At 55.6% G+C, this 27,089-nt stretch overlaps 3 protein-coding genes across 7 annotated transcripts; all 3 read right to left on the bottom strand.

The window, feature by feature from the left end:
• Nucleotides 1-685: 685 nt before the first annotated feature.
• On the bottom strand, nt 686-19,928 carry MVP (major vault protein). Of its 5 annotated transcripts, XM_019648623.1 has the most exons (16): nt 19,841-19,926; nt 16,448-16,605; nt 13,012-13,143; nt 12,629-12,824; nt 9,109-9,232; nt 8,862-8,993; nt 7,927-8,021; nt 7,411-7,647; nt 5,777-6,058; nt 4,729-4,973; nt 4,439-4,636; nt 3,020-3,406; nt 2,155-2,271; nt 1,870-1,996; nt 1,171-1,359; nt 691-950 (listed from the first exon to the last, which is right to left on the bottom strand). In XM_019648623.1, the coding sequence occupies exons 2-16, from the start codon at nt 16,558-16,560 to the stop codon at nt 732-734; spliced, it is 2,793 nt and encodes a 930-aa protein (XP_019504168.1). In that variant the 5' UTR covers nt 16,561-16,605; nt 19,841-19,926; the 3' UTR covers nt 691-731. The 5 variants fall into 5 exon arrangements, with proteins under 5 accessions (XP_019504172.1, XP_019504171.1, XP_019504168.1 ...); XM_019648627.1 differs by lacking the exons at nt 16,448-16,605; nt 19,841-19,926 and adding an exon at nt 16,258-16,439 and having other exon boundaries at nt 686-950; XM_019648626.1 differs by lacking the exons at nt 16,448-16,605; nt 19,841-19,926 and adding an exon at nt 15,534-16,229 and having other exon boundaries at nt 686-950.
• A 380-nt stretch (nt 19,929-20,308) lies between these two features.
• Nucleotides 20,309-23,008, bottom strand: PAGR1 (PAXIP1 associated glutamate rich protein 1). The gene is made up of 3 exons (XM_019648632.1): nt 22,016-23,008; nt 21,728-21,810; nt 20,309-20,682 (listed from the first exon to the last, which is right to left on the bottom strand). Exons 1-3 carry the CDS (start codon nt 22,495-22,497, stop codon nt 20,483-20,485), a joined length of 765 nt encoding a protein of 254 aa, XP_019504177.1. The 5' UTR covers nt 22,498-23,008; the 3' UTR covers nt 20,309-20,482.
• Nucleotides 23,009-23,111: 103 nt separating this feature from the next.
• PRRT2 (proline rich transmembrane protein 2) lies at nt 23,112-26,649 on the bottom strand. The gene is made up of 4 exons (XM_019648631.1): nt 26,484-26,649; nt 24,934-25,841; nt 24,450-24,582; nt 23,112-24,272 (listed from the first exon to the last, which is right to left on the bottom strand). Exons 2-4 carry the CDS (start codon nt 25,774-25,776, stop codon nt 24,262-24,264), a joined length of 987 nt encoding a protein of 328 aa, XP_019504176.1. The 5' UTR covers nt 25,777-25,841; nt 26,484-26,649; the 3' UTR covers nt 23,112-24,261.
• Nucleotides 26,650-27,089: the final 440 nt, after the last annotated feature.

Genomic DNA, 27,089 nt, shown 5'->3' with positions numbered 1-27,089 from the left:
TCTTCATGCTTCCTTAGCAGAGACCGGGCAAGCCTGGCAGCTACGGCTGTACCTGGGCCAAAGGGCTGGTTCAACTTGCAGCCTCCGCTTATGTGCCCAGACGGATGGCACCTGGACCCTTCCCCCAAATAAGGCCGCCCCTTTCCCCTCTGCAGGACCATCCTCCCCATCTGACATCACCATTTGAGAGCAGCAAGTGCACAGGTGCCATGCACAGGCCTGCCAGGTATGCAGTGTGACCACCTGGTGGCGCCAAAGGGAGCCTCCCAAGTGCAGGGGGGTGAGGGTGGGAGTGGGGGGAAGGGGGGGTGAATGCACCTGTAGCCAGAGTATTAGACTCCACAGCTCCTTAGCCAAGCTGGGCTCCTAGAGGAATTGGCAGTGAACAGAGATGTTGCTAGTGTAGGAGCCATCGCAGAGGGGCTGGCCAGGCAGGCCCCCTCCTGTTCCCAACCTGGAGTCTAGGAAAGCTGACGACTAAAAGGACAGTCTAGCTGATGATAAGACTTGGGGCCGTGTTCTTGTAAGCATGGCTTCGGATTAGTCATCTCCCCGCCTCAGTTTCCTCCCCACTTTACAGATGGGGGTAGTCTCTAGTAACTATCTCAAGATTTCAGGGGTATTTTCTCCTCATTTCTCACATGAAGCTCCCCTATGACGCAGACCTGAGGGGACAGAAGAGAGTTTGAATGCCCAGAACTGTAAGTTTTATTTTTCGATGCAACATGAAGCTAAGGCACGATACGGTTGCTTCCAAGAGTTTGAGGGACAAGAGAGGACTGGAGAAGCAAGCCTTCCCCGGGACCAGGCCCCCCGGTTGCCTTTTGGTCTGAGGGCTGGGCCTGAGACCCGAGCCCCAACAGACCCAAGGCTGTGCTGAAGAGGTTGATAGGAGTGGAGCCATCCGTGATGAGGGTTGATTTCAGGCCCAAGCTCTGGAGCAGTTTTACCTGAAGGGAGAAAGATGAGGGCAAGAAGATAGTCAGATTCTGGTCCCTTCTCTCGTCCCCTTGGCCGCCTCTCTAGGATGGGCTGCCATCCACTCTGGGCCGATGCTGCAGCTGCCCCCAACCTCTCTCTAGATGTATTTGCCTCCCAGCTTTGCCTTCTGTGTTCCAAGCATGGTCCTAAGACATACACAGACGTCCCCGGTACTGACCCCACTCTCACCTGCATCTCTGGTCCAGCCACAGCCAGATCCCGGATGGTGCTGGGACCCAGGGCCTCGGTCATCTGTGAGAACTTCTTCACCTCCACCTCGGCCAGCTGCTGGGCCTTTTTCACCTCCAGCTCCAGCTGCGCCTGGGCATACACCAGTTCTAGGTCTCGCACTTTTTTTACCCGCTGCAGCTCAGCCTCCTGGAAGGGGAAAGGCCAGCATGCTTTCGATCATGTGGCCCCTGGGAACTGTCCAGCAAGTCCCCGAGCCAATACACCAGAGGGAACTAAGGTAGAAGGGCTGGAACTATCAACTCATAGTCAGTTAGGTGCAAATCCCGGCTATGCCACCTTTGAGATAGAGACCATGAAGGACCCTTAATCCAATCCTCAGTCCCTTCATCTGTAAAATGGAATAATGGCTGCCTTAATGGGATTTCAAACATGAAATAAGACCACACATGTAAAACATATATAATACCTGGCACAAAGCTGGCCAGGGTCTGAGCAGGTTTACATGGCAGATGGGTGTAACAATCGTCTTTACCTTCCAGGCAGGTATTATGTGAATGGATAGAGGACAAAGGACTTCTATTTGAATGGGGCTATGTGGTAGGGTACATGGTGTCCTACTGGGCTTCAGGGACTGCAGTGATTGGGCCTCTTCCAGACCGTGGGCCACCCCTTCCACAGGCACCTGCCCCCACTGACCGTCTCAATGGCCAAGGCCTCGGCCTTCAGCTTGGCCTGCAGCACGGAGCCTTGTCCCTCAATGCGTGCAGCCTCCGCGCGGGACTCGGCCTCTGCCTTGGCGGAGCCGGTGCTCTCCACAGCAGTGCTGGGGGCAGCAGCAGCGTCAGGCAAGACCCAGGAGAAGGCCCCGCCCTGCCCACTCAGCCTTGACTTTCACATACCCACCTCTGTCCCCCACCCCCCAACAGCTGCTTTCTAAGACCCTCAGCATGCAGCTATCTTTTCCTCTTGTTCTTGACCCACCTCAGAGCCTCCAGCTCCAAGAGCTCCCTGCGAGCTTTCTCGGCTTCGGATTGGTCCAAGATCTTCTGCCTCTCAAGCCGGCCACGGGCTTCTTGCTCTAGTCTCTGGGCCTCGTGCCTGGATGGGAGAGGGGACAGGGAAGATGCTGTTGTGGGGGCCAGAGCTGGAACAGGAGTTCCAGGGATAGGGACCACCAAGCTACTGGATGCCCAGGACAGACCCTGGCCCAAAAAGGGCGCTCAACATGCAAACGGAAGTGTGTGTGCTGTGAGCCTGGCCTGACTCTAGCTCAGGGGAATTCAGGGGTGACAAAGGCCCCTGCTTTCACACAACTTGCCTTCCATTGGGGAAAAAACAAGCAAACGAGGATGAGTTCACACAAGTTCCCTGAAAGTGGGTGACCTGATAATGACTTGGCAAAGAGGACACTGCTTCAATTGGGGAAGAAGGAAAGGGGCTGTCCAAGGAGGGGACCTTTGGGCTGAGGCCAGAGGAGGAACCTACCCTGGGAAGAGGAGGAGCTAGTGCAAAGGGTCTTAGGGTGGGAACCCAATTGTGCATTTAAGGAGCAGACAGAAGCTGGTGGGCTGGGAGCCTGGGAGCAGGCTGGAAGTTGAGGTGAGGGAGGCTGAGCTGGACCCCTGAATACCAATAGACCATAGGAGTGAGCCTGGATTCTAGCACGAGGCGAGAAGCCACAGGAGCAAGTCACCCGTGAAGTGGGCCACACTGTCTACTGGGCAAGGATAACAGCACGTTGACCATCAGGGGATGCCATGCCATCCAGGGCCCAGAAGGGGGCTGGAGACAGAACCTGGGTGGGTCTGGCCCTCAGTGGGCACAGTGGGCAGCTGCCCTCACTCACTTGGCAGCCGCCTCCTGGGAGTTGGTGGTGATTTCAATGGCCAGCTGGACGCTGCGCTGCAAGGCGTCCCGGGTCCTCTGGTCCACGGGCTCCACTGACTGCACGTCCACGCTGCTCACCACCAGTCCATTCTGGGGGAAGATGGCCCGGTCGCGGGGCTGGGGCAGCACCTCACCGCCAGGCCCCTTGGCCTCCGGGCTCTCGAAGCCGAAGACGGCCATGCGAATGATGCGGGCTGAGTTCTTGTGGAAGTCATCGAAGGTGACCGATGCCACGGCCCCCCGCACCCGGGACGCGATGGCCTTGCAGGCGTCCCCCACGAAGTCTGGCACTGAGAACAGCTTAGCTGTCTCCTGGGGGTCCTTCCGGTCAAGCAGCTCGAAGTGCCTGTGAGCAAAGAGGCCCGAGCAGGGAAGCCCTTTCCTCTCTGTTTTAAATGGGACTCCCACAGCTACCTGCCCTGGCCAGGTGGGCAGTGTCTCTCATTACAGAGAATGTTGATCAGTGCCCTCCGTGTGCTAGGCGAGGTCCTCAGACACTGACATGTGCTCCCATCTCATTCTCTCAGCCTCCCTAGGAGGTGGGGAGGAGAATGAGCCCCACTTTACAGATGAGGAAATAGAGGTCCAGAGAGGGTAAGTGACAGGCCCTGAGTCACACAATACGTGATAAGCCAGAAAGCTGAACCCAGGCAGTGGAGCTCCAGGGTCTATGCTCTTAGCCGTCATGCTGTAGGACCCCAAAGATGTCAGCGCCCCATCTGCCTGTTATGGTCCTGGCCACCTGGCCAAGAGGTGAGGAACGCCTCCTTGGAGCTGTCAAGCATCGCTTCTGGGTGTGATTGATCTTCCCTAACTCCAGTCATGGCCATTCAAGCTCTTAACTATGCACAGGATATCTTTCTGATTCTCACTGCATTCTTCTGACAGCCTGTGACATTGATGATCACATGCCATCCTCATTTTACAGATGAGGAAACAGAGGAAAGTGCCAAGTTGCTTGCCCAGGTTGGCAGCCAGCAAATGGCATGGCTGGGGTGCAGACCCAGGCAGTGGGTCCCAGAGCATGGTGCTCTGCACCACCTGCCCACTCCCATCCACTCCCACCAGCTTTGTCTGATCTTTTCATAACCTTGCAGTTTTGTTTGGCTGAGCACATGCTGGGAGTTTAGCTGGGGAGTGTTCTCCTTTCGTGTCCCCCAAATCCTTCTCCCAAGAGGTGCACCCACATCTTCCCCATCATTCCCCTGGGGCATCAGGCTGGATTTGCAGGAACCCCTGGGTGTCCCTCTTGACCACGGCATAGAGCCTGGGATTCCGCACTCATTCTGCGCCCAGCCCTTCAAGGAGGCACCTCTCATATCGGGGTTCTCCGGGACTCCCCAGCCGTAGCCCTCACCACCTCCTCCCCGCTTCTCACCAGTTGTAGGCAAGCTGCAGTTGCAGCCTGGCATGGTCTGCGGTTTCGATGGTGATGACGTCTGTGAAGAAGTCAGGCCCAAGCAGCAGGCAGAGCGCGCGGCGGGCGTGGGGACGCTTGGGCCGCCCGGCCGAGAGGGACAACACTGTGAACTGTTCCTCAGGACCCAGCGACACCAGCTCGGGCCCAAACACCACACTGCAGAGGGAGCTGGGAGTCAGACACCAGGAGAACCTCACCCACCGCCTGGCCCCGCCCCCCACCGCCCAGCCCCGCCCCCAGCCCCTCACCGAGCTCGCTTCTCTTTGTAGTCGTACACCTGCACCGCGGCGTTGTGAGGGACGCGGTAGCTGACCACGCGGGTCTTGTTCCGGGGAGCAGAGGGATGAAGGGTCTTGGCAGGCCCCTTCTCACCCCTGTCCGCCAGAGGGTCCTGCCCCTTGTTCAGCAGCTCCTCCACCCCAGAAGGCAGCTCCTTCTCCCACAGGACCTCGTCCTGGGTCAGCATGTAGGTGCTTCCAATCACAGCACGTACCTGGAGAGGGGAGGACAAGCACGGATGTCGCCAGGGAAGGTAAAAGGAGACAGGCCCACCCAGCAGTCCTGGAGCAGAGCATCGTGGTTCAACACGGTCTCTGGGATGAGGCTGCGCTAAGGTCAGCCACCTGCGGGCGACAGCCCCTTGGACAAGCCCCCTCCTCCCCCCAACCTCTGAGCTTTTCTTCCTCATCTGCAAAATGGACATGACAGTGGCTGCCTCATAGGGTTGAGGAATGAACGACATGTCACGTGTCTAATGCGAGGACTTGGCATATCGTAAGTGCTTGGCATTATTTCTTCTGGAGTTTTCCTTCATGGGGCAGCTTGGAGGGTGTCCTGGGGACAGACGCGATCCCAGGAAATAGGCAGCACACACTTAACACTGCCTGGATTCTGAGCTGTATTTCTAGGCTGGATTCTTAGAGAAAGAGGTCAGAGATGTCCTAGGTCAAACCAAGGTCAAGGTTTTGGGTGAGGGAGCAAAGAGGAAGGATTCCACCAGGATACAGGCATGGGGGAGGGGGTCAGTTCTTACCATTCCCATGCCACACCCCAGCCAGACCTTTATGCCAGGGGCGACATCTGCAGTAGGAACAGAGTCCCCACCCTAGAACCTGCTTCACCGTCTCACTTGGGAGCTTCTGAACTTTGAAGTTAGGTATTCAAGACAAAGGGAAGGCAAATACTTCCCAGAATGCCCTTACACCTACCAGCCTCAGCTGCCACTATCAATGCTGCTCAGCCCTTGCAGCCTCCACAGCCACACAGCAGGGACTGTGCCCTTCCCTCAGCTGTCACCTTTCCAGTCTTGACGTCCTGCACGTAGATGCCCTCATTCTCGTCCAGGGGGATGGCTTGACGCTCTTCCACCACCTCCACCTTGGCAGACGGCACATACTCCAGGGGTCCCCGGATGAGCCAGCGGTCACCGGCCTGGCGTGAGACCTTCTCCTCGTTCTCTCCCTCCTCCAGGGGCTGCAGGGCCCTCAGCAGCAGCCCCTGCTGCTCTGACAGCACGTACACATCCTGGATACCTCGTTCTAGCCTCTCTCCCGGCTGCAGGAAAAAAGACTTCTCTCCCTAGTGGGGAGACATGCGGTTAGGAGCTGTTGCCACCCAGGATAGCAGATGCCTCCGATGGCACGTCCCCCAGCTCCCTGTGGCTGTGGGCTTGTACTGTGGACAGAACCCTGAAAAGCACCCTCCCCAGGCCCACATGGAGTGTTATCTGGGCTGTTAGGCTGTTTACAAGTGCCTGCAGATCTCATCTAGTCAAACCTACTCTTAAAAATTTCTGTGAATGGTCAGGACCTGGGTCCTCCTGAGCTCAACAGCTAAGAACTAACCTATTGTTACTTCTCATTCCTCCCATGCTTTGTTTTCTTGGGATGGTGTAGTCTGGGCATTGGCCGACTCTGGTCTGTGGGCCAAATCGGGTCTGCTGTCTTTTTAAAAAATATATGTATTTGAGATATAATCCACATGCCCTAACATGTACCCATTTAAAGTACATAATTCAGTTGTTTTAGTATATCCACAGAATTGTCCATCCATCACCACTCCCTCATTCCAGGACACTTTCATCCCCCTGAAAAGAAACTGTACCCAACAGTCATTACTGCTCTTCCTGACCCCTCCACCAACCACAAATCTATTTCCTGTCTTCATGAATTTACCTATTCTGGACTACTCATATAAACAGAGCCCTACAACATGTGCTCTTTTAGGTCTGGCTTCTTCAGCTTAGCATGATGTTTATCCATGTGGTAGCTTGTACATGCTGATTGTCAGCACACGAACTTTAGTTCATGTTCTTTTTATAGCTGAATGATATTCCATTGTATGGACATACCACAATTTTTTAATCCATTCATCAATTGACTGATAGACATTTGGGTTGTTGCTGCTTCATCTGTCTGTTTTTGCAAATTAAACATTACAGGAACCCAGTGGCACGCATTCGTTGAACAGCTGTCTATGCTGCTTTCACAGTGCGACAGCATCACGCTCACAAAGCCCCAGACATCCCCCACCTGGCCCTTTACAGAGAAAAATTGCCGACCCCTGCTGGTCCACTGTATAGTTTAGAGAGGGGAGGAGGGCGGGGTTTGGGAGAGGAGAATCCAAGAGATTTGCTTTATGCAGGATGGCAGAGTTTCCAGAAATATGAGAGAAAGGGTTTCTGGTCTGCAGCAAAGGGCAGGGCCTGGGAGGAGCTCTCAGAGATGGCAGTGACTCAAGGTCAGGGGTGACCAGGGAAGTCAGGGTGTCTCGGAGCTGGAACCTAGCATGCAAAGGCACAGGAGCCAGGACAAGCTTGGCGCTTCCAGAATATAGACGTGAGGTAAGAGGAGCAAAGGGACAGAGTCCAAGGTCCTCACGCTCCCATTTAAGGGCACTCAGCCCCCAGGGAGCAGGGTGAAGGCACTAACCTTGACCACACGTTTCTGCCCCAGCTGGTTCTTGCCGTCCACACCGACTGGGTCCAGAATCACGCAGTAGTTGTGGGGGCCCAGGGTGGTGATGGGCACAACCCCCAGTACCTCCTCGTAGACGTCTGGCACGTGGGCCTCTGTGTCTTGCACTGTCACCAGCCACTCCTCCCCAGTGCGGCGGGTCACTCCCCTCAAGTCTCGGAAGTTCTGCCGAGCCAGGAGGTGCAGGGCTGTCTGCAGAGTCATCGGGGTGTTGGAATAAACATGCCTCCAACGTCCTCAGGGGACCCGAGAAGCCCAATAGCCCCCAAATGCTCCCAGGTCTCAGTGACAGGTTCTATGAACCCAGGAGGACTTTTGAACCCTTTCAGAGGACCGAGGATACTCCTCAGGTTATCCAGTGGCCCTAGATATAGTGCTTCTCTTTCCATCCATGTACTTGCCACCATCTCTGTCACTCTGAGAGTTCCCTACCTGAGGGTCCCTTACCTACCACCCGCCCAGAGCACAAACCTTTTCGGTAAGAATCACAGCATCCACCAAATCCAGAACCTCCTCAAACACTGCTGGGAGATAGGCACCCACAGTGCGGACCAGCCATTCTTCACCTGGGCCAAGGGCAGAGGTAGGGGTCAAGGTCACCCAAGCCCGCTCCCCAGCTACTCCTTCCTGAAGCGTACTTTGTAGGTGAGGAGAGGAAACTGCCCTAGGCTCAAGGGCCTGACAGGAATCCTGGGATTTATTCCTTTCTTTGAGGCTAGAGGAAAAGTCACCTCTCCCAAGAAAATCCCCTTCTCAATGCTATGCCAGTACCTGCCAAGACTTCCGTAAGCTCCAAGGATCAACCCTTCCCTTCCCATTAAATGGGCAGCAGGCTGCCTCTACTGGAGTTGTAGGTGTTTTTACTTTATTGGAGAAGCAAGAGTGCCTGGGGGCCAGTTCCAGCTTTGCCGTTCCTGGCCATAAACCCAGGCAAATAACCTAATTTCTGCACCTCAGGTCTGTTATATGGAAAACAGGAATAGTAGTGACTCCAGGTTGTTTGAGGACCAAATACATCATTATTTGTAAAGCATTTTGAACCACAGCTGGCACAGAGTAAGCACGCCCTTAAAAATGTCATTTAATCCACCACATCTGTCAGATGCCGCTGCCGTCTGCTTTGCTGATATAGAAACAGACATGGCTGCTGACCCCAGCTCATGGTAAAGGGTGGGGAGGGAAGAAGCATGTCACATGATCACGCCCCAGGCTCAGCGCAGAGACAGGGCCTGGGTGAGGGTGGGGGGAAAGCAGCTGTGGGCAGCCAGCCGCCCCCACAAGCTTAAGAGATTCCAGGGATGCACTTACTCCCAGGCTGGAAGGAGTTTTCCCCAACCTCCCCCCACTTCCCCAGCAGTGGAGGCATGCCCTGCCCACCGACCTTGGGAGCCCCTTGGAAACCCCACCTGTCACCCTCTCCTTGTTGTCCCGGTCCTGACATTCCTTGCGAGCTCTCAGCCGCAGAGCCTGGTTCTGTCTGATGACCGTGGCCTGGATAATCTCCATGACCTCCACCTCCTTCTGGGGGATGTACGTGCCTTGGGGGGATGGGGGGGGGGGCGGAAGACAAGGCAGTGGTGAAGGTCAGGGCTACGATTGATTGGAAGGCAGGAAGCCTCTGACCCCGACTGCGGACCCATAGAAAGAACTTACCAGGTCCTTCAAATAGCCACTCATCTCCTGCGACTACCCAGTCTCCATCGCTATTCTTAAAATCTAGCAGGGCCTTAAGGTGGAGGGCGGTATTGGGCAGAACCACCTGCAGTGGGGTGATGTCCTAAGAGGGGAAAAAGGGGGGCATGGCCATTCAGTGTCAGAACCCCAGAGTCAAGCCTGACACCCTAGAGGTGAGTCCATGGCATCAATCTTTACATGTCCCAATAAGACCCAGAGTAGAACATACAAGGCAGGGGTTCTGGTCTAAAGAACTAAGACAGAGTTGACAGAACAAGAGGATGCCAGTGCCAACGAGCCAGGGACACTCTGTCCTCTGCAGGAAGTGCTTAGAAGTTGTTCTGAACCAGAAATGTAGGCGAGAAGCTAAGGGCTTGACGGGAGATGTGGGAGAAATATCCGGGGAGCTGAATACATGAATATCTCAGGGCCTAGTGAGCACTGGGGCCCTCGAGGAAGCGTAAAGAGGTAGGAAGGTAGAAACTGCTAGAACAGGCACCCTCTAAGCATAGCCATGGTTCTTCAGGCATCACATCTCCTTCCATCAGGAAAAGGGACTTGGCAACAAGCAGCAAAGCCGTTTAGATGTTTGCAGAAGTATTTCTACAAATAGGACTTCACTTGATCTTTGATCTGAGGGAGGCAGAAAAGCGAGGAAAGAAAGGCTCATAGAGGCTAAGGGACATGGCCAAGGTCACATGACTAGTAAGGAACAGAATCAGGACTTGAACCTCCGTCTCTAGCAACACCTACCTGCTGCTCCTTACCTCTGTGAGGCGGCCCTAGAGCAGAGAAGGTCAGGTAGCACTTCTCTACCCCCTGACCACACACTGCATTGGTGAGAGGTGGAGCTGGTGGCTTACTACCCTGTCACACCCTTCTTTTTTTGTTTGTTTGTTTGTTTGTTTTTGTTTTTTAGCTGAGCAATCCTGCCAACGGCAGCTCAATGGCAGCTCAGCTCGGGGCAGGCGGACTTGAACCGCTGTTGCTCAGAGCTCCGTCACACCCTTCTTACATGCCTTACGTGTGCGTGGCACTCGGCCGGCTGTGGTGGGACAGGATATACCCTCGTCGTCATGGAGTTTAAGTTCCAGCAGGTGATAAGATGTAGACACAGAAAGCAGCATCTGAACTAGGGTTCAGAGGAAGAGCCAGCTTTGGATACAAAGGTGTGGGAGGAAGAGGAGGGAAGCCTTATGGGACGAGCACGTAGACCAGTACGTTTTTCACCTCCCACATCTACTGTCACGACTTCCTATCTGTTCTGTCATGAATCCAGTCTACCTTTACCTTTCCCTGCCATTGTCCTCATCTAAGCCACCAACACCTCTCATCTGGATGATGGAAATAGCTTCCCAGAGCAGGCTGAGTGGCTCAGTTGGTTAGGAGTTGGCTTGGGAGCGTGAGCTCTGAGCAACAGGGCCGCTGGTTCGATTCTCACATGGTCCAGTGACACTTCGCCCGAGCTGAGCTGTTGCTGAGCTGCCAACAGGTGACAGGATGGCTCCGCTAGTGTAATAACAAGATTGCCTGTTCGCTGGTGTGCTATACCCACCTGCAATTAAGACTGAACTCGGAACCTTGAGCTGAGCTGCTGCCCAGATGGCTCAGTAGACAGAGCATGCACTCTTAACAACAAGGCTGCAGGTTTGACTCCCGCATGGGATGGTGGCTATGCCCACTCACAAGTAAGATTGAACACAGCACCTTGAGCTTAGAGGACACGAGCTGCCGACGGAAAGCCAGATGGCGATTGGCGCCCTCCACAACAAAGACTGAAGAACAACAACTTGGAAGTCCCCTTCCCCAATTCCCCAACACTGTTCCCCTCCTCCAATTCCCCAATAAAATCTTAAAAAAAGAAATAGCTTCCTAATTGGTCTCCTGGCCGCCACTTTTGTCTCCTTCCAGTTTGTCCCTCAAGCCTTTTCAAACAGGCTTCCAGCTTGTGGGGACTGGGTCCCCAATAGCGTCACCAAGTAAGCTTGGGAATATGGGAGAACGACAGATACGGGGGTCAGGGAGAGTGTTAGTTTGGATGTCCAGTATGAAGTGGGTAGGACATCCAGGACAGGGCTTCCTCAAGGCAGTTAAGGTACAGGGATGGGTGTTTTCAACACAGACAAAGTGGTCAAGGTCACGAGAGCTCAATAGGGCAGGGAGGAGAGAGACATCTAAGATGGAAGAAAGACCCACAGACCAAAACATAAAGACATGTTCTAATAAGATAGCAGATCAACCATGGGTGTGGTTGAGAGGGCCTGTGAGACACAGAATGACTGTCCACTGGGCCTGCAGTGTGGACATCCTGGGGCTTCGTCAAAGTGAGTTCAGTGGAGGCGGGGCAGGGGCCAGAGGCAGGGCTTGGGGGGGGAGAGAACAAGTGCAAGTGGCCATCAGAGAGTAAATGGGAAAGAGGAAAGATGGTGCCTGCTGCTGGCCACACGGGAGAGGACCTCACACAGGGACAATGGCAACTGTCCTTGAGCCCCTTCCTGAGGCCACATACCTCAATCTGCCCCCCACCCCACCCTGTATGTCTCCAATGTCTACCGAGTAGTTGTCCCTCTGCCAGAGCCCTGGGTGCTACTAAAGGAGCGAAACTGTTTCCTAATGGGCACAAACAAGGAAGGAGGTGGCCATGACCCTGCCAACAGCCATCATGTGACCACAGGGGCAAGCCTGCCTACACATTGGACCAACCCTAAGAAGCCGGAGAGGAGAAATGGGGATTTCTTTTCCACATTGGAGCACATGTCCCCTGAAACTACACCTAAATATTTAAGTGGGTGGGCCAACAAATTCCTTCGATTGTTTAAACTAGATTGAAAAGAATTTCTCATTATTCACAACATAAAATATTCATTGATGCATATACACAAAAAAGAGTAACTGGGAAGAGTATAAACAGGCGAGGAGATGAAGGCAGAACAGTATGGAAATAGAGGTGGTGGTGGTGGTGGGGTGCCTGCCTGCTGAGGCCCAGGGCTGAGGAGCTGGTCCAAGCCTCCGATGCCCTGTGATGCCCTCTGATCTAAGCCTGGCCCTCTCCTGTCCACCGCTGTCGCTGCCCACCAGCACCTGACACTGTTCAAGTTAATAAAGTGCCTACTCTAGCCTGGCTGATTAGGTGGTGAGCTGGGCTGGCAGCTCTCACAGGCAGAGCAAGTCTGTGTGGGCCTGTGAGGAGGAGGGGGTGTTTGGAAAAGGTGATGGAGGGACAATGAGTCAATTCTGCTCCTGGTGAACATGAGGAAACATCATCCCTGCCCCTGCCCCCGCCTGTGTCCCCAATTTGTTTTCCCTCCAGAAGGCAGTGTGGAGCCCTAGGACAAGGTGGCAGGGCAGATACAGTGGGGTACTGGGAGGCAGGTACAGTGGTATACAGGGGAGCAGGTACACTGGGGTATGCGGGGCAGGTACAGTGGGGTATGGGGGTACGTACAGCGGGGTACAGGGGGGCAGGTACAGTGGGGTACAGTGGGGGAGAGACAGATACCTTTTCCAGAACCTCCCCTGGGTACAGGGGGAAGGGCTCCTGGGCGAGCCGGATTTCCAGGTCAGCGTGACGGAGCCGCACTTGCCCTGTGACATCAAATAGCACGGAGCCCTGGGGATCCCGGGACACTGGGTTGGCCACTGTGCAGTAGTGGCGTGGGGGGACCGTCACCATGCGGGCAGGCGCAAACAAGACCCTGTTGGAGGGTGAGAAATGGTGTGAGGACCCAGGGAACCCCCACTCCATTCCTTGAGGTGGCAGTGAATGGGAGTGAAAGCTCCCAGTCGCCCAAGTGAGGGCCAATCCAAGCAAGAGATAGATGATGGTGCCAGCGAGGCCAGCGGGCCCTCCTCAGCCCCACACCCCCACAGCCCAACACCAACCTCTCATTGTCCTGCCGGATGTAAGTCTTTGGCCCAACCTCCACCCGGGACACGTTGCTGTTCTGGTCTAGCACATGGATAAAGTGGTAGGGTGGGATTCGAATGATGGACTCCTCGGTTGCCATGGTAACTCTTCAGCCCAGGGCAGCAGACAAGAGTGACAGATAGGTGGAGAGATGATACAAGATGAACACAGGGGGTCTGGGATGAGGGGATGGGCTCTTCCTCCTCCAACGATTATTCTACCCTTCACTGTCTCCATGCCCACCTCTTCCTTTCTTCTTCCCACCCAGGACAGTACAGCCCATCACCCCTGCCAAGAACTACCTGATGCAGTAACGCACAGAAGCCCAGGGCTCTGGGCCAACCCTTTCAGGCCTTCCTGTCAGCTTTACCCCCTACTCCCCCCCCTACACACACACCTGGAGCTGCCTGCAGCACTGGAAGGGGCTTTAGCTCAACACTTTCCCAATCTTCCAACCCCCATGGTGAGGGAGAGCTGGGAGAGTGGGTCAGTTTCGAGGTGGTGTGGCCTTGGCCACCACAGGGGGGTGGGTGGGGGGGTGGGCAGGGACTCCCCAGGGCAGGCAGCCTATGTTTCAAGGAATCCTGAGGGCCCCAGTGGGATTCTAGCTTTTCAAATGTTAGCCCAAGAGCCCAAGAATATTTGCATGAACTTTGCCTGCGGCCCTCCCACCCCAGTACTTTGCTTTACGCAGCCCTGGAAGGAACTGTTCAGACATGAGCACCTCTCAAGGAAGGGATCCGTGCTGGAACTGATGATCCCTGAGAATCAGCTGGATTAGAAATAGCACAAAGGCGTCTAGTCCCTCCCCTTTCTCTGTGGTCTGCTCCCCTCCTCAGTTCCCTGCTGTCAAGGGTGAGGGTGGGTGAGAGGGGGAAGGGGGTGAATGAATACTGCATTCCACCCACCCCTGAATCCTAGGCAGTTCCATCCCGGGCGTGCCCTGTTCAGAAACGTCACACATGCTGCCTAACCCCCATCCCGGCCTCAGCATGGACTTTGGACAACATATGACTTTGAATCACACAAAGGGAACCAAGTTTCCTAAACAATTCAAAGCCTTGTTTCTGAGACTTTGGTGACACATTTTTGAAGCCACCACCAGAAAGGGGTGGCATCTCATCTACTCCACCATTCATCCAGCTTCCAACCTGAGAAATGGGAAGCAAGGAGGAAGGAGAACTGGCACAGGAAAAACAGCAGGAACCCCGACATCACAGACCAAGGCGAGGCCCAAGTTTCATTTGATCTACGTAATCTGTACCATGTCAATTTGGGGGGTTAGAAACTGGGAGTTTTCACAAACTCCCCAAATCTCCACTTTTCTTGAAGATTTGACTAGAGTCAAGCAGCAGCTGTGCGCTTTAGATGGGACACAAGCTTTCCTGCTTACCCACCATGCCCTGTGGTCCCATACCTGGGCTGTGGCACTCACATCACCCGCCTGGCTCCTGTGTAAAACCTTCCAACTCAGTGTCCTCCGATAGAACTTTCTACAATGATGGAAATATCCTAAATCTGTGCTGTCTTTGGACTGACCACATGTGGCTACTGAACACAAAATATGGCTAGTGTGACCGAGGAACTAAATTTTAATTAAAATAGGCAAGTGTGGCTGGCTGACCCCATTTAGACAGTGTAGCTCTGAGCAGTCCCAGATAGGGACAATGAGTCATTCAAGACCATAGCAAGTTAGTGGCACTGCGGGTCCTGAGAGAACACCTGGTCTCATCTCTCCAGAGACAGCAAGGTACACAGTTAGGGGAACAGATTACACAGACTGCCTGGGCTCCCTTACAGTTCTCAGCGGCTGCTTCCCAGCCCTACATTGTTTCCTTAACGTCGTCTCCCCTCATTTTCCAAGAGGTTACAGTTTTTGTTTTGTTTTGTTTTGTTTTTTTAGCTGAGCCATCCTGCCACCTGTTGGCAGCTCAGCTCCGGCCAGAAATCGAACCCTTGTTGCTCAGAGCTCGCACTCTTTCTTGAGTGAGCTTTTAACCAACTGAGCTACTCTGCAGGCCCAAAGAGGTTACAGTTTTGATTTCTTTTCCTGGTACACTTTCCACATCAGAGGATGTGAGGCTGCTCCTCATTCTTTTATCTTGCAACTTTGTATGTATGGGATTTGACCTTGATACTTTTCTGTTGCCCCTCTGTCTGGAAAGTGAATTTCCCTGAGCTTGCAGGAGAGTGGCTTTTCTAAAGCCAGAGCTCCCTCTTCTGTTGACTTCAGCTAGTGTTTGAAAATACCAGGGCTGGTTTCCTGCTCTCAGGGTTCTGTTCCCCTCTCCACTCGCATCTGGACCTTCTATTTCCTTCCCCCCTACCCCCCCCCCCCCCCCGGGGGGGAGGCTGGGACTGCCTGGATCTTGGTTCTAACCCTTACTGGATGGGTGGCCTTAGACGAGTCCCTTGCGTTCCCTATACCTGGTTCCTTACCAATAAACTGGGAAAGGACAGTGCATCTACCCACATTATGAGGGCTGAGTTAACTCACCAGTAAGCACTTGGAACAGAGCCTGGCTTTTCAGAACTGTGTCTTGCTGCTGAGGCAGGAAGCAGCCTGAGGCCTGGCTTCCTTGTCGATTTAGAGCACGTGACCTAGCATCAGAGGCTCCCTATCTCATCTGGCATCTCAGCCTCAACCCTCACTGATCTACAGTACATCTGGAAGGTGGCCAGACTTGGGTCGTCCCAGCTGTGGGGCTGGAACAGCAAAGAGGGGCAGCTGGCAGCCAAGTGAAGTCTTTTCCAGCCGCTCCTCTGCCCGGTTGTTTGCGGGTGGAAGCCTGGTCAGGAAGCCAGATGGAGGGAAGGAAAAGCTCGGGCAATAGGCGGAGGTGTGGACAGGGCTGGGAGGCCCCCTCAGGGAAGATTAGAGCCCTAGAGGCCACGCTGGGCTGGGGGGGCAGACTCTGGGACTAGCCTCCAGTAACTGCTTGTTAGATGATCCCCCACCCCCCATGGCTGATGCCTCTCCACCATCTGTCACCCCAGCTGGGCCCGGTCAGGGGGGCTGAGAGCCTTGCCCAGCTCAGTGACTCAGCTGACTGTCATCCTTCTAGCTAATCCTGCCTTTTCCAGGGCCAAGCCCTTGCCAGCTACCTTTGTTTCAGCACCAAGACCTTGTCTTCCCTCCCTGACCCCCCACTGTGCTGTGCTCTCCACCCAGACCACCTGCCAAGTTCACCCAAAAACAGGCTTGGCCTTTTCACGCTCACCATCCACAGAAGTGAGTTGTAATACAGGGTTTCTTAGGGCATCCAGGAAACCATGTGATTCAGGCAGCATGTTCGTGACAAGTCTCAGATGTAGACTTTTGTGGTTTACCAGGTGACATTTCTAGTTAGAGCTATTTTACTTCCATTGTATCAGGGCCCTCAGAAGACAATGGTTAAGGATTGTGCTGACCTTTGGAAGGTCCTGCCCAGACCTGGGTTTGGAGCCCGCTCCCCCAATCCCCTCAGTCTTCCTGTCAGTGTCTGCTTCTGAGATCTGCCCCGTAGTTTGCTCTCTGGGTACATGTCCAGCCTGGCTCCATCACATGGCCCTCAAGTGTTATGTGGTTCCTGTAAGAATCAGTCAACTTTCACCCAAAGTCTCAGAGACCAGAAGCTCCCTGGTGGCACGTGACCTCCCCCCACTCACAAAGAAAGGAGGGGTTACAGGTAGATGAGCAGAAAACGGCATAGCCTGTAAGCAGATGCTGGGTTCATCCTCTCGTTAAGAGGCCACTCTTCACCTGTACCTTGGCTCCAAAGCAAAATTTAATTAACAAATGAGTCACGAGTCACTACTTGTCAGATCTGCAGGGGTAACTGTGAGTGGCTAACACCGTGAATCTTAAATGGGCAGGTGCCCAGGTGACCAGCCACACCGAGTAGGTCTGCAGAGAGCAGCAGCGGCCTCACATGGAGGCTCGTTAGTAACACAGACTTTCCGGTCCCCACCTGAGAGCTGCAGAATCAGTGGGCGTCTTAAATAAATCCCAGGGACTTGGGAGCACAGTGGAGTAGGTGCGGCTCAGGTCTAAAGCAGTCACTCCCAGCCCCGATTACAATGGAATTACCTGGAGAGCTTTCAAAACCACCCACCTCTGGGGATTCTGATTTAATTGGTCTGGGTGGGGTCCAAGTGCTGTTGTATTTAAAAGCTCTCCTGTGGACTCGAATATATAGCAAGAATTGAGTTGTCAGTGTCAGCACGATCTTGGGCCGCTTGCTAGCCTCCGAGCCTGGAGCCTGACACTCCTAAGAAGTGAGAATAAAATTGCCTGTTACCTGGGTTTAGAGACTGGAGATTAGAGGATTTTAGAGGGTTTAGGGACCGGAGGAAGTCTAGAGGAAGACCAAAGATGAGCTTTAATTACCAACTGCTGCTCCAGGGCATTTTATTTGCCCCCCCCCTCCCCCGCAGGGCCAGGTAGTCCCCTAGCCAACACAAGCCCTGAGTCTCAAGCTCTGGGCTCGTGGTCCAGCCAGGCCTGAAGTAGGAGGTGAGGTCTGTCGGTGGCCTTTCTCAAGCTTCTTAGGAAACCGCACATGAAGTTCAGCATTGACAGGTGCCCACCTTGTTTCCCTTCACTGATTTTACACATTCTAGTGTCTGTGTGGAGAAGCACGAGTCCCATGATGCAGGGTCCTGTCTGCAGAGAGGCTGTTTTCACCCAACCGCTTCCCAGTTTAGGGAAATTATCTTCCACTTTACGAGATGCCAGTGGAAGTTCTTCAGGATTCATCTCACATAAATTATTTTTTTTAGCAGCCAAATTTTGGGAGCTTTTCTTCCTAGGAAAATCTTATCTGAGCTCCAGCTCAACTGGGCCCCTTGTGGGAAAAGCAGCTTTGCCAGATCAGGATGCTCCCTGTCCTACGGCCACCGGACCTCCCCATGGGACACTTGGTGCCAATCACTGAAGTGGCCCAGGACCTGGGCTTCAAAGGCTGATCCAAATTGAGGTTTCCTCAAGTCGCACAGTCATAGGACTCGGCTGGGACTGCTCCCAGGCCTCACCCCAGCCCACCAGGCCGAGGCCTCTAGGACAGGCTCTGGAAACTGTTATCTTAGGCAAGTGCCCCCCGGACAACAGCTCCACTTATTAAGAACTCAATCTGTGCCGGGTATTATGTTAAGGACCTTTAATTAACTCATTTAATCCTCACAAGGAACTGGACGTTAAGAATTTGCTCAGGGCCAGCAGAGTGGCGCATTGGTTAGGAGTTCGCTTGGGACACCAGCTCTAAGCAGCAGAGCCCTGGTTCGGATCCCACATGAGGGCCAGTGATGCTGCGCCCTCTACAGCTAAGATGGTGAACAACAGCTCAACCTGGAGCTGGGCTGCAGTGGGGCTGGCTGGCAGTGGGCGTGGGTTGGCTGGCAGGGGGTGTGAGCTGCTGTGAGCCACCATCCAATGGCCAGCGAGCGAATGCCTCAACCAGGAAGAGTGCAATGATAATACCAACATGGGTCAGTGAAGTGACATTCTCCACAAATAGACTGAAGAACAAAAGGACAGCAACTTGTCTGTTCCCCTCCCCTGATTCCCCAATAAAATCTTAAAAACAAAAACAAAAAACAAACAAACAAACAATTTGCTCAGGATGACTAAATCAAAGGCCAGAGCCAGAATTCCACCCCTGGGGCCTGGCCTGGGGCCTGGCCTGCAGAGTCCCCAAACAGGAGGCCGCTTGGCTTCTCAGGCACGAATGTCCATAAGATTCTAAAGCTTGGGCAAGGGTTTGGGTGGGGCTGGGTCCTCTCCAGGACATAGTGCCAACTGCAGTTCAAAGGTGAGCATTTTCTGCAACCCTGGAGGGCAGCGCTCAACAACAAGGCCTGTTACCAAGCAGCCCTCAGCTGTCCCTAGGTCATTCACTCAAGGTGGGTGCCCCACCTGCTCCATGGCTTTGGAGCTGCCCTGCCCAGGGAGCACCACCCCAGGGCAGGCTGGGTGTCCTGTGTGCCAAGGGCGTCAACAGGCAGGAGTTCCCAGGGAGTCAGCTGGCACCCCTCCTGACAGCCAGTCTTTCCCCCATCGCCCAGGTGTCTGTCCAGGCAGGGTGCAGGAGAACAGGGGAAGGGGGGAGGGAGGGGCTCTGCCTCAACTACCATTCCCCACACCCTCCATGCTTTACTCCTGAGATTAAAGAACTCCAGATTTACTGGCTGGTGGGTACAAATAAGCTTCCCGTTTTTCACTTCCCCCTCACAAAGAGAAAAAGCCCTGCTCATCAAACTCCACACCTTGAAGAAATTAAGCCTGCCTTAGGCCCACAGCTGGCATAGTCCTGAGTGGGGCAGTATGAAAACCTCAATAATTGGCAGAGCTAAGAGATCTCAATGGGGACAAATCACATTCTGAGAGGTCAAGGAGACAGGCCAGAGCCCAGGTCCCTCAGGGGAAGAGTACAGCAGCTCCAGGAGTGAGTCTGAATGGACCCCTTACGCTTCCTCTGTACCTTATCCTGATGTGGGAAATTGAAGTCAGAGAGGCCTGAGATTTGGACTCTGAGGGGTGCTGGCCAGCTGAAAAAATGATCTACCACTACTATTAAAGACAAAAAAGAACCTCTAAGAAGGAAAGCAAAACCTCCCCAGGCCAAGCCTCCACCTACCTTCTCTCCCCTCGGCTTCAGAGAGGTCTTACCTGCCTCAGAAGAAAGGCCCTAGCGGGCAGGGCTACAGAGAGCCTGGAGGGTCACAAGCCTCCTGCCACACACACACACACACACACACACACCTACCTCCCCCCCCCCCCCCACACACACAGAGTTTGGAGCTTCTGGACCAGTACCAAGTACTCACGTCCAGAAGTGTGGTTGCCTGCAGACTCCTCAGATAGGGGAAACGCCTGCATCCAACCTAAGATGGATCACTTCCCGGCAGGGCAGGGCCGCCTTGGGGGTGGGGCTTGGGCACTTAAAGGGCCCCTGCAGCTGATACTTTTTCCTCCTCTGGTGGCCACAGCTGAAGGCACTGCCGCTTTCAGCGCTCAGAGATCTCAGCCTCAGAGCCAGCTGGCGTCACAGACAGAGGCTGGCAAAGGGCTCTCTGAGGGCCCCATCAGACTTTAATTGCCCAATCTGGCCGGGTGAAGACAATTGTGCCCCTCCACAGCTGCTGGGGCTCCAGCTGCAGGCCCTTCTCTAAGATAACTTTGTACTTTTCACAAAAAGATGTTCAACAGAAAACACACACTCTCTCTCACTCTCTCTCTCTAGCTCGCTCGCTCGCTCGCTCGCTCGCTCTAAAATGCATCCCGGTTCTCCAAAAAGATGTTCAACAGGAAACGGAAACATACACACACGCTCATTCTCTTTCTGGCAAGGTGCTGTGTTGGGAGCTTGGAGCTTCTCCCCTCTTCTCAAGTTTCCCAGCACCCCGGGTTAGGGAAGGAGGTCAGGGCCCCCCGGAAGGTCCACATCCTACACCCTAAGGCAGCCACAGTCAATATTTCCGCTGCCGGGAGAAGAGACTACTCCCCAAGGGCCGGAGTGGGGGGCTGGTGGGGCTGGGGTCCTCTGAGTCCAGGCTGAAGAGATCCCTGCCCGTCCGAAGGATCTGCTCCTCCAGCTTCTTGTGTCGCTTCATGTCCGAGAGGACCTTGTCCAGGCGGGCCTCCCGTTTCTGGCTCCGGGCTGAGCTTCCTGGAGAAGGGGAAGGAGAGAAACGTGGAAGGGAATGAGGCCATCTAATTACTTAGGGAGTTTGTGAAACATACACATTTTCAGGCTTCGCTCATGGCAGTGCTCAGGTTTCGGGGTGGGCCTCATATGGGGTGGGTGGGGAAGGCCTGAATGATGAGAAGGCGCCAGTGATGGGAAAACCAGCGAAGAGCCTCTCAAGCAGTGAGGAGCGAGTGCGAAAGCCTCAGGATGGGAACGGGGGGGGGGGTGTCTGTTCAAAGAGGGGAATAGGAGCTGGGGTGATGTGAAAGCTGACGCCAAGGAATGACACACAGGCCATGAGAGCGGGCTTGGATCTCTGATCTTAAATCGAAATGCCTGTGGAAGCCTGGGCCGGGGGTTGGGGTCTCTCTCACCATACTCTCCCCCCTCCCCTCAGCAATGAAATCCTTTGGAGGATTTTTAAACAGAGAAGTGACATGAGTTATATTTTCAAAGGATCATTCCAGTTGCTGAGACAAGAGGCAGGGAGATGAGTTAGGTGCTCCTGCAACTATCAAGGCAAGAGAAATGGTGGCCTGGGTGAGGGTACAAAGTTGAAGGTGGAGAGCAGTAGGTGAACTTGGAAATGTTGTGAAGGCAAAGCTAATGGGACTTGCTGGGCTGGTTTGAACGCTGGGGTAAGAGAAAGAGAAATCAAAGATGGCGCCACGAGTCAATTCTAGGAAGGCACATGGGGTGCAAATTGGGTCAGATTCTGAGATGTACACAGTAGCACAGGGATGTGGATGGAGATATAATGAATACCAAGAAAACTTGGATTCTGGGAAGATGGAGATTAACGGAATGGGAGGCATGCTAGAATGATGTGATACTCTCTAGAAGGAAGACCGAGCATCAGTTCAAACTGGAAGGATGGCACCGCTGTGAGAATGAACGCTCTCCTAAAACTACAAGACGTTCAGCCACCAACGCCCCTGGCACAGGCTGCTTTCTGGGAGTCACCTGTTGGGTAAGTGGGAGCAGAGGCACTTCACCTCCCCCCCAACTCTTCCCTAGTCTGTACCTGGGGTGCGTCTCCGGTCAATCAGGGAGTCCTTTGGTGTCACTGGCTCATCATCGAAGTCAAATTCTGTGGGTATGTGGGGTCTGGGACAGGTGGACAGAGAATGAAGGGTGAGGGTGGTCTCCCCAAACCCCCACACGTGCTTCTCCACAGCCTGCCTGCTCTTCCTCTCCTGCTCTCTTCCCTTCCCCTCCACTTCCCACGCTCCTGGGTCCCACCTCCCCTCCCTATTTCCTCCTGGCATCAGGAGAGCAGCCCCAGGAACAAAGCGTAAAGGTGTGCCCTCACTTTTCCTCTTCCTCGTCTTTGGCCTCTGGTTCCTCGTCGGATCTCTCCTCTTCACTCTGGGCTTCAGGCGTGGGTGGCCGGCGGGGCAGGATCTCGGCCTGAAGCTCCAGGGTACCGTGGGCAGCCAGCAGTTCATAGAGCCTCTGGATTTCGGAGGGGGGCGGCATCCAGGACTGCCCATCGGCGGGCAGCTCCACCTCCTCATCGCTGCAGGGCACGCACCAGTCCTCGGATTCTCTCTCGGCCCGCTCTTCCCCCTCCGCGCTGGGGGCTTCCCCCTGCACCTCCTCGGCCCCAGACCCCTCAGCCTCGGCCTCCTCCCGGCCTCCTTCCCCCTCTTCCTCGGCTTGATTGGCTGAAGCCGAGGAGCCCCCGCGATCCCCCACGGCCAGAGCTTGGAGGCCGGAGGTCACTTCCCCTTCTTCGGACAGAGGCGGAGCCGTGGTGGCCGCAATGTCTCCATGACCCCGAACAAGGGACATAGGCCACTAGGATGGAGCCCTACGATTATAGGAGAGGCAGGAGTACTAAACTGGGGATCCCCCGGCTCCCCCAAGGGATTGGGTTCCCCAGGGATTTAGGGATGTCTCCCCAACCAATCAGGCTCCAGCTGTGGTCCCTGCGACCAGACCGCCGGTTCCCAGGAGAGGGCGCTCAGTCCCCTCTGAGGACCCCGCCCACGGATCAAGAGCCGGTACTCTGAGGTTCCCGAGGGCCGGCAGAAACCACTTCCCGGGCCGGACCCGTTCTCATCGCTCTCACGCCGCCCCTCTTCACAGTTAGCAGTTCCGCCACACCAGCCGCCGTACGCACCTGGAGCTAAGACCCGCCTCCCGGGCGGAGCAGGCTCACAGTACGCAGGCGCATAGAGGTGGCGCGGGAGGCTCAGCTCTCGAAGCTACTTGGAAAAGGCAAGCAAGGGAAGACTTGCGCATGCGCAGATAGGCGCTAGGACACGACAGGCTAATGCCCACAGTAAAAATGGCCGGCCGGACGGCGCAGGCGCACACTACTTAGTAGGTTCTGCGGAAAAGAGGCGGTACCGCGCGCCCCGCGGCGTAGCGACGTGAGGACCAACTGAGGCCGGAGGCGAGTCTCATGCAGTCTCCATTTATTGGTGTTTCAGACTCATGCATCATCCGGTATACAAAAAGGGAGAGTTGATTTGATGTATATATATATATTTTTAGATTTTTAGTCTTTTCCCTCCCCACACGTTTTTTTTTTTTTTAGAAAACAAAAACCCCGCCAACTCCGAATTGCGTCGTCGCTCGGTCCCCGCCTCCCTAGCGGACTGTCGCGTGCAACAAACCTTCCTCCTTCTCTTAGAAAATAATTAGATAGCTCCTCGCCCCCTCTCGCTCTGGCGGCTGGGAGCTTTGGTCCTATTGGGGGGTTCTTTCGTTACAAAGCACGTGAATGACCCCCAGTCCCGACGACTTTAAGAAACTCGCGGACTAGGTTAAAAAGCCCAGGTGGGAGGGCACACAGCTGCGCCCCTCCCTTATCTCCACGTTTGGAACATCACTCGCCACTCCGGCACCAGTCCCCAAACGAGACTTGGCTTGCCAGCTCTGCGACCCCGAGGCGCCCTGGGTGGACCTGGGTGGTCCCAGCAGAGAACAGTTCGGAGCCCCGGGCTAGAGTCCTCCCAACATGCTGCCCTCCCCCAGCCTGATCTACATGCTGGAGTTTTTGCAGAATAAACGGTGGCAGGAGGGTGGAGGACAGGATCCTGAGGAGAGGATGCTGAAGGGCCCAGGGTGTGGAGAGGGAAGGAGAGATGATGAAGGAGAGAAGGAAGAAAGGAATGGATGGGGCGAGATGCCAAGACAATGGAAGTGGGGAGTAGGGGGGAGACTAGGGTGGAGGGGCAGGGAATTCAGGAGGTTGTTGGAAGAAGTGCAGGAAGGCTGGGAGAGATGCAGGGAGGCTGAGAGCAAAGAGTTTGGGAGATGTTTAGGGAGGTTTCCAGAAGTGCAGGAATAGGGAGGCCAAGAGGTTGAATGGGCTGCAGGCAGAAGTGCAGGGAGGTCGGAAACAGTGCAGGAGAAGGGAGCCCTACAGTTGGCAGAGGAGCCTGGCAGGATGCAGGAGCAGGAAAGTAGCTGTAAACAAGGCTGCCCAGGCTCCCTTGGTCCCTATGGGTGCAGGCCTGGGCCATCGATTGGGCTCCCCGCAGGGGAGGATGGGCCCAAGGCAGCTCCCAACAGGAAGAAAAGTCTTGGAATGCAGGGCAGAGCCCCTCACTTATACACTGTGGGAGAGGAGAGGGAGGGACCGACAGAGAAGGAGACAGTGGTGGGGAGGGGGAGACAAGGAGAGACAAAGGAGAAGTGGGGAAGACAGACAGGAGAGAGCAGGGGCAGGGGTTAGTAAAGCTGCCCTTGCCAGCCCTTCCACTCCTCCCAACCTGTCCCAGACCCCCACTCACCGCCTAAGTTGATGATGCAGGAGGCGATGATGATGAGAACCCCCCCTACCAGTGCCACGATGCTTAAGAGCTTGGCCACACGACCCAGACGCAGGGCCCCATCCACGTCCCCCTGCTGCAGACTGTTCCGGGACTGGAGCGAGGGTGAGGGGTGGAGGCACCATGGCCCCGTTTGGAAGCCAGCCCAGCAGGGATGGGGTGAAAAAGTCGTCCAGAAGTAGCAGGCCGGCCCGTGGACAGTGGTTAAGGGAGGAAGGAGAGTTGGAGAGGCAGGGGGAGGAGGGCACAGGTCAGCAAGGCTGTGTGAAACAGGTCTGCACATCCCTCCCACCTGAAGGGGTAAAGTCCTAGGGGGAGGCAAGCAGAGGCCCACATGGAGGTGAGATCCATGCAGAGAGGGGAGGCGAGGCTACTCCTGGGGCTTTCTTCCAGTTCAGGAAGCTGGGAGCCACAACAGGCAGGGCCAGGGTCCCGCGGGGCTCACCATGACGGCATAAGCGAAGGCCACGATGTTGACAGGCCACATAGGGCAGAAGCAGGACAGGATGGCGAGGATGATGTAGTCCCGAGGTTTCTGGGTGCCTTCACCCCCTTCCACCCCAGACCCTGCTAGCTGGGAGCTGGGATGGCGGCTCAAGCTACCTCGGGGAGATCCTGGATGCCCACTGTGAACCCTTCCCACTCGGTCTTCCTCAACCAGTTGCTGTAATACCCGGGGCGGAGCCCCATTGGCTGGGGGGGCATTTGCTGAGGGTGGTGAGTGAGGCTGGGGGGCTGGGCCAGCCTGCAGAGGAACCACTGCCCCATTCTCCTGCTTTTCCCCCAAGCTCTCAGTCAAGACCTCAGGGGTGGGGTCCTCCTGGGTAGGGGGCTCTGGCTGAAGGGGTGGTGTGGAGGTGGGCTGGGAACCTGGCTGGGGGTCTGACTGGGGGTCCAGCTGGGGCTCAGGCTCTGAGGCTGGCTCAGACAGGCCTGCAGAATCCAGGTCAGACCTCTGGTCTGCAGTGGCCTCTTTGCTCACTTCTGGCTTGGATGCTGGCTCTTGGCATGCTTCTTTGGGAGTGGAGTTGGCCTTTGCCTCCCCTCCTGGGCTTGAGGTGGGCTCTCTGGCCAGGGCTGTTTTGGGGGCCCGAGTAGGGGTCTCTGTGGTTTCTGGAGCTCCAGTGGTGTCTGGGCCAGGCTGCAGGGCCTCTGGCTCATCTGGGACCCTAGCTGGGACCTGGACAGGGACAGCTCCAGCTTCAGAATGGCCAGGCCCTTCTCCCTGGGTCTGGGGACCCTCCTCTATCCCCTTCATCTTCGAGACCTCAGAGCTGCTGGCTGCCATCTTAAGATGGGAGAGGGCAGAAGGCCTCTGTGGGGAGGATGGAGCTGTAGAGACAGCAGCAGATCCTGGAAGAGGAGGAGACAGGTTTGGTGTGAGGAAGAAAGAGGAGGCTGTCAGCATTGCAGCCCAAGAGGGCTCTGCTCCCTTCTCAGGGCCAGTCTCAAGCTGCCTCTGGGGAGAGGAAGAAAAGTTGGGGTTTCCTTCGCCGGTGGGACGCCCCTGGGGAGGAGCACTCTGCTCAGTCTCCTGCTCGGGAGAGCCCTGGGAAGATTAACCCTTTTGTAAACAGGACCCTCGCCGTGGTCTCTTCCTGCTCCAACAAGATCCAGCCTGTCAGCTCCAGCACCTCAAAACCAAGCTGTGCAGACACCCTTCCACTCTGACAGGCAGACTGGCCGAGGCCCCGTACTCTCATTTCCACTCCCTCCGCATCCCCTCCTCCTCCCTGGGCGCCAGCGGGTGCGGTTTTCTTGCTGCGCGTTTGGGGCGTTGGTGCCCCCGCCCCTCCCTGGGGGTCCTCTGAGCCCCTTCTCAGCCCCTCTCCCAGGGATTCCCTCGCCCCGGTGGTGTGCCCGACGCTTCCTCTTCCCATTGGCGTAGCGCGCCCAGCACCACCAGCCAGTCGGCCCGGAGCCCACATTCCCATGCAGCCCTCCCCGTCTGTCCGTCCACTCCTCTCTGCAGCCTCGGTCCAGCCCCCGTCTCACCTCGACGCCGGCCTCCAGACTGCTTCCGCTGCTGCCGCCGCCACTGACTCTATTGCAGCAGCCGCAGCCCGGGAGGGAGCGAGTCAGCGCAAGAGGGAGGGCGGGCGGGAGGGAGGCAGCGGGTCTCCCCTCCGCTCTGCTCATCCCCTCCTCTCCCTCCTCTCCGGTCCCCTCCCCTACGCTCCGCAGCCGCGCGCACTGCCCCCGCCCCTCGCACGCCTCCAGCCCTCCCGGCCAGCCCAAGGGAGGTACGCGTGCCAGGCCCCGCATTACCCAGGCAACCGGCCGGGGACCACTCGCGCCAGCTCCCTGCCCCTTCCCACGCGCACCTTCTAGGGGTGCCTCCTTCCCAAGCCCCGGGCCCCTCCCGCCAACGGTCACTGGGGATACAGGCAGAGGCAGGGGTTTGGGTGAAACGGAGAGGGATATAAGAGGGGGCAGGACCAGTGAGGCGGGCAGGCCCGGTGGAAGCATCCCTACGGGGAGAAAGCAGGGAAGGGAGATTGAGGCCAAACTTGGGGAGGCTGTAGGGTGGGGTTTCAAGAGGAGTCTGCAGACAGGGTCTCCCTCTGCTAAGGAAGCAGCAGAAATGGGCATGGAAAGCTC

The sequence above is a fragment of the Hipposideros armiger genome, unplaced genomic scaffold (genome assembly GCF_001890085.2).
Source record: "Hipposideros armiger isolate ML-2016 unplaced genomic scaffold, ASM189008v1 scaffold_126, whole genome shotgun sequence".
Taxonomy (NCBI): Eukaryota; Metazoa; Chordata; class Mammalia; order Chiroptera; family Hipposideridae; genus Hipposideros; species Hipposideros armiger.
This window is presented reverse-complemented; position numbering and strand designations above follow the sequence as displayed.

Excerpts from the sequence above, each read along its gene's own strand:
- PAGR1 (XM_019648632.1), bottom strand. The coding sequence starts at position 22,497 with ATGTCCCTTGTTCGGGGTCATGGAGACATTGCGGCCACCACGGCTCCG. Across the intron at positions 21,811-22,015 it reads AAAGACGAGGAAGAGGAAAA|ACCCCACATACCCACAGAAT; the intron begins GTGAGGGCACAC and ends CACCTGTCCCAG. Across the intron at positions 20,683-21,727 it reads TGACCGGAGACGCACCCCAG|GAAGCTCAGCCCGGAGCCAG; the intron begins GTACAGACTAGG and ends CCCCTTCTCCAG.
- MVP (XM_019648623.1), bottom strand. The coding sequence starts at position 16,560 with ATGTACCCAGAGAGCAAACTACGGGGCAGATCTCAGAAGCAGACACTG. Across the intron at positions 4,974-5,776 it reads AGGACGTCAAGACTGGAAAG|GTACGTGCTGTGATTGGAAG; the intron begins GTGACAGCTGAG and ends TCCCCTCTCCAG. Across the intron at positions 2,272-3,019 it reads TCCCAGGAGGCGGCTGCCAA|GCACGAGGCCCAGAGACTAG; the intron begins GTGAGTGAGGGC and ends TCTCCCATCCAG.
- PRRT2 (XM_019648631.1), bottom strand. The coding sequence starts at position 25,776 with ATGGCAGCCAGCAGCTCTGAGGTCTCGAAGATGAAGGGGATAGAGGAG. Across the intron at positions 24,583-24,933 it reads CCTTCGCTTATGCCGTCATG|TCCCGGAACAGTCTGCAGCA; the intron begins GTGAGCCCCGCG and ends CCCTCGCTCCAG.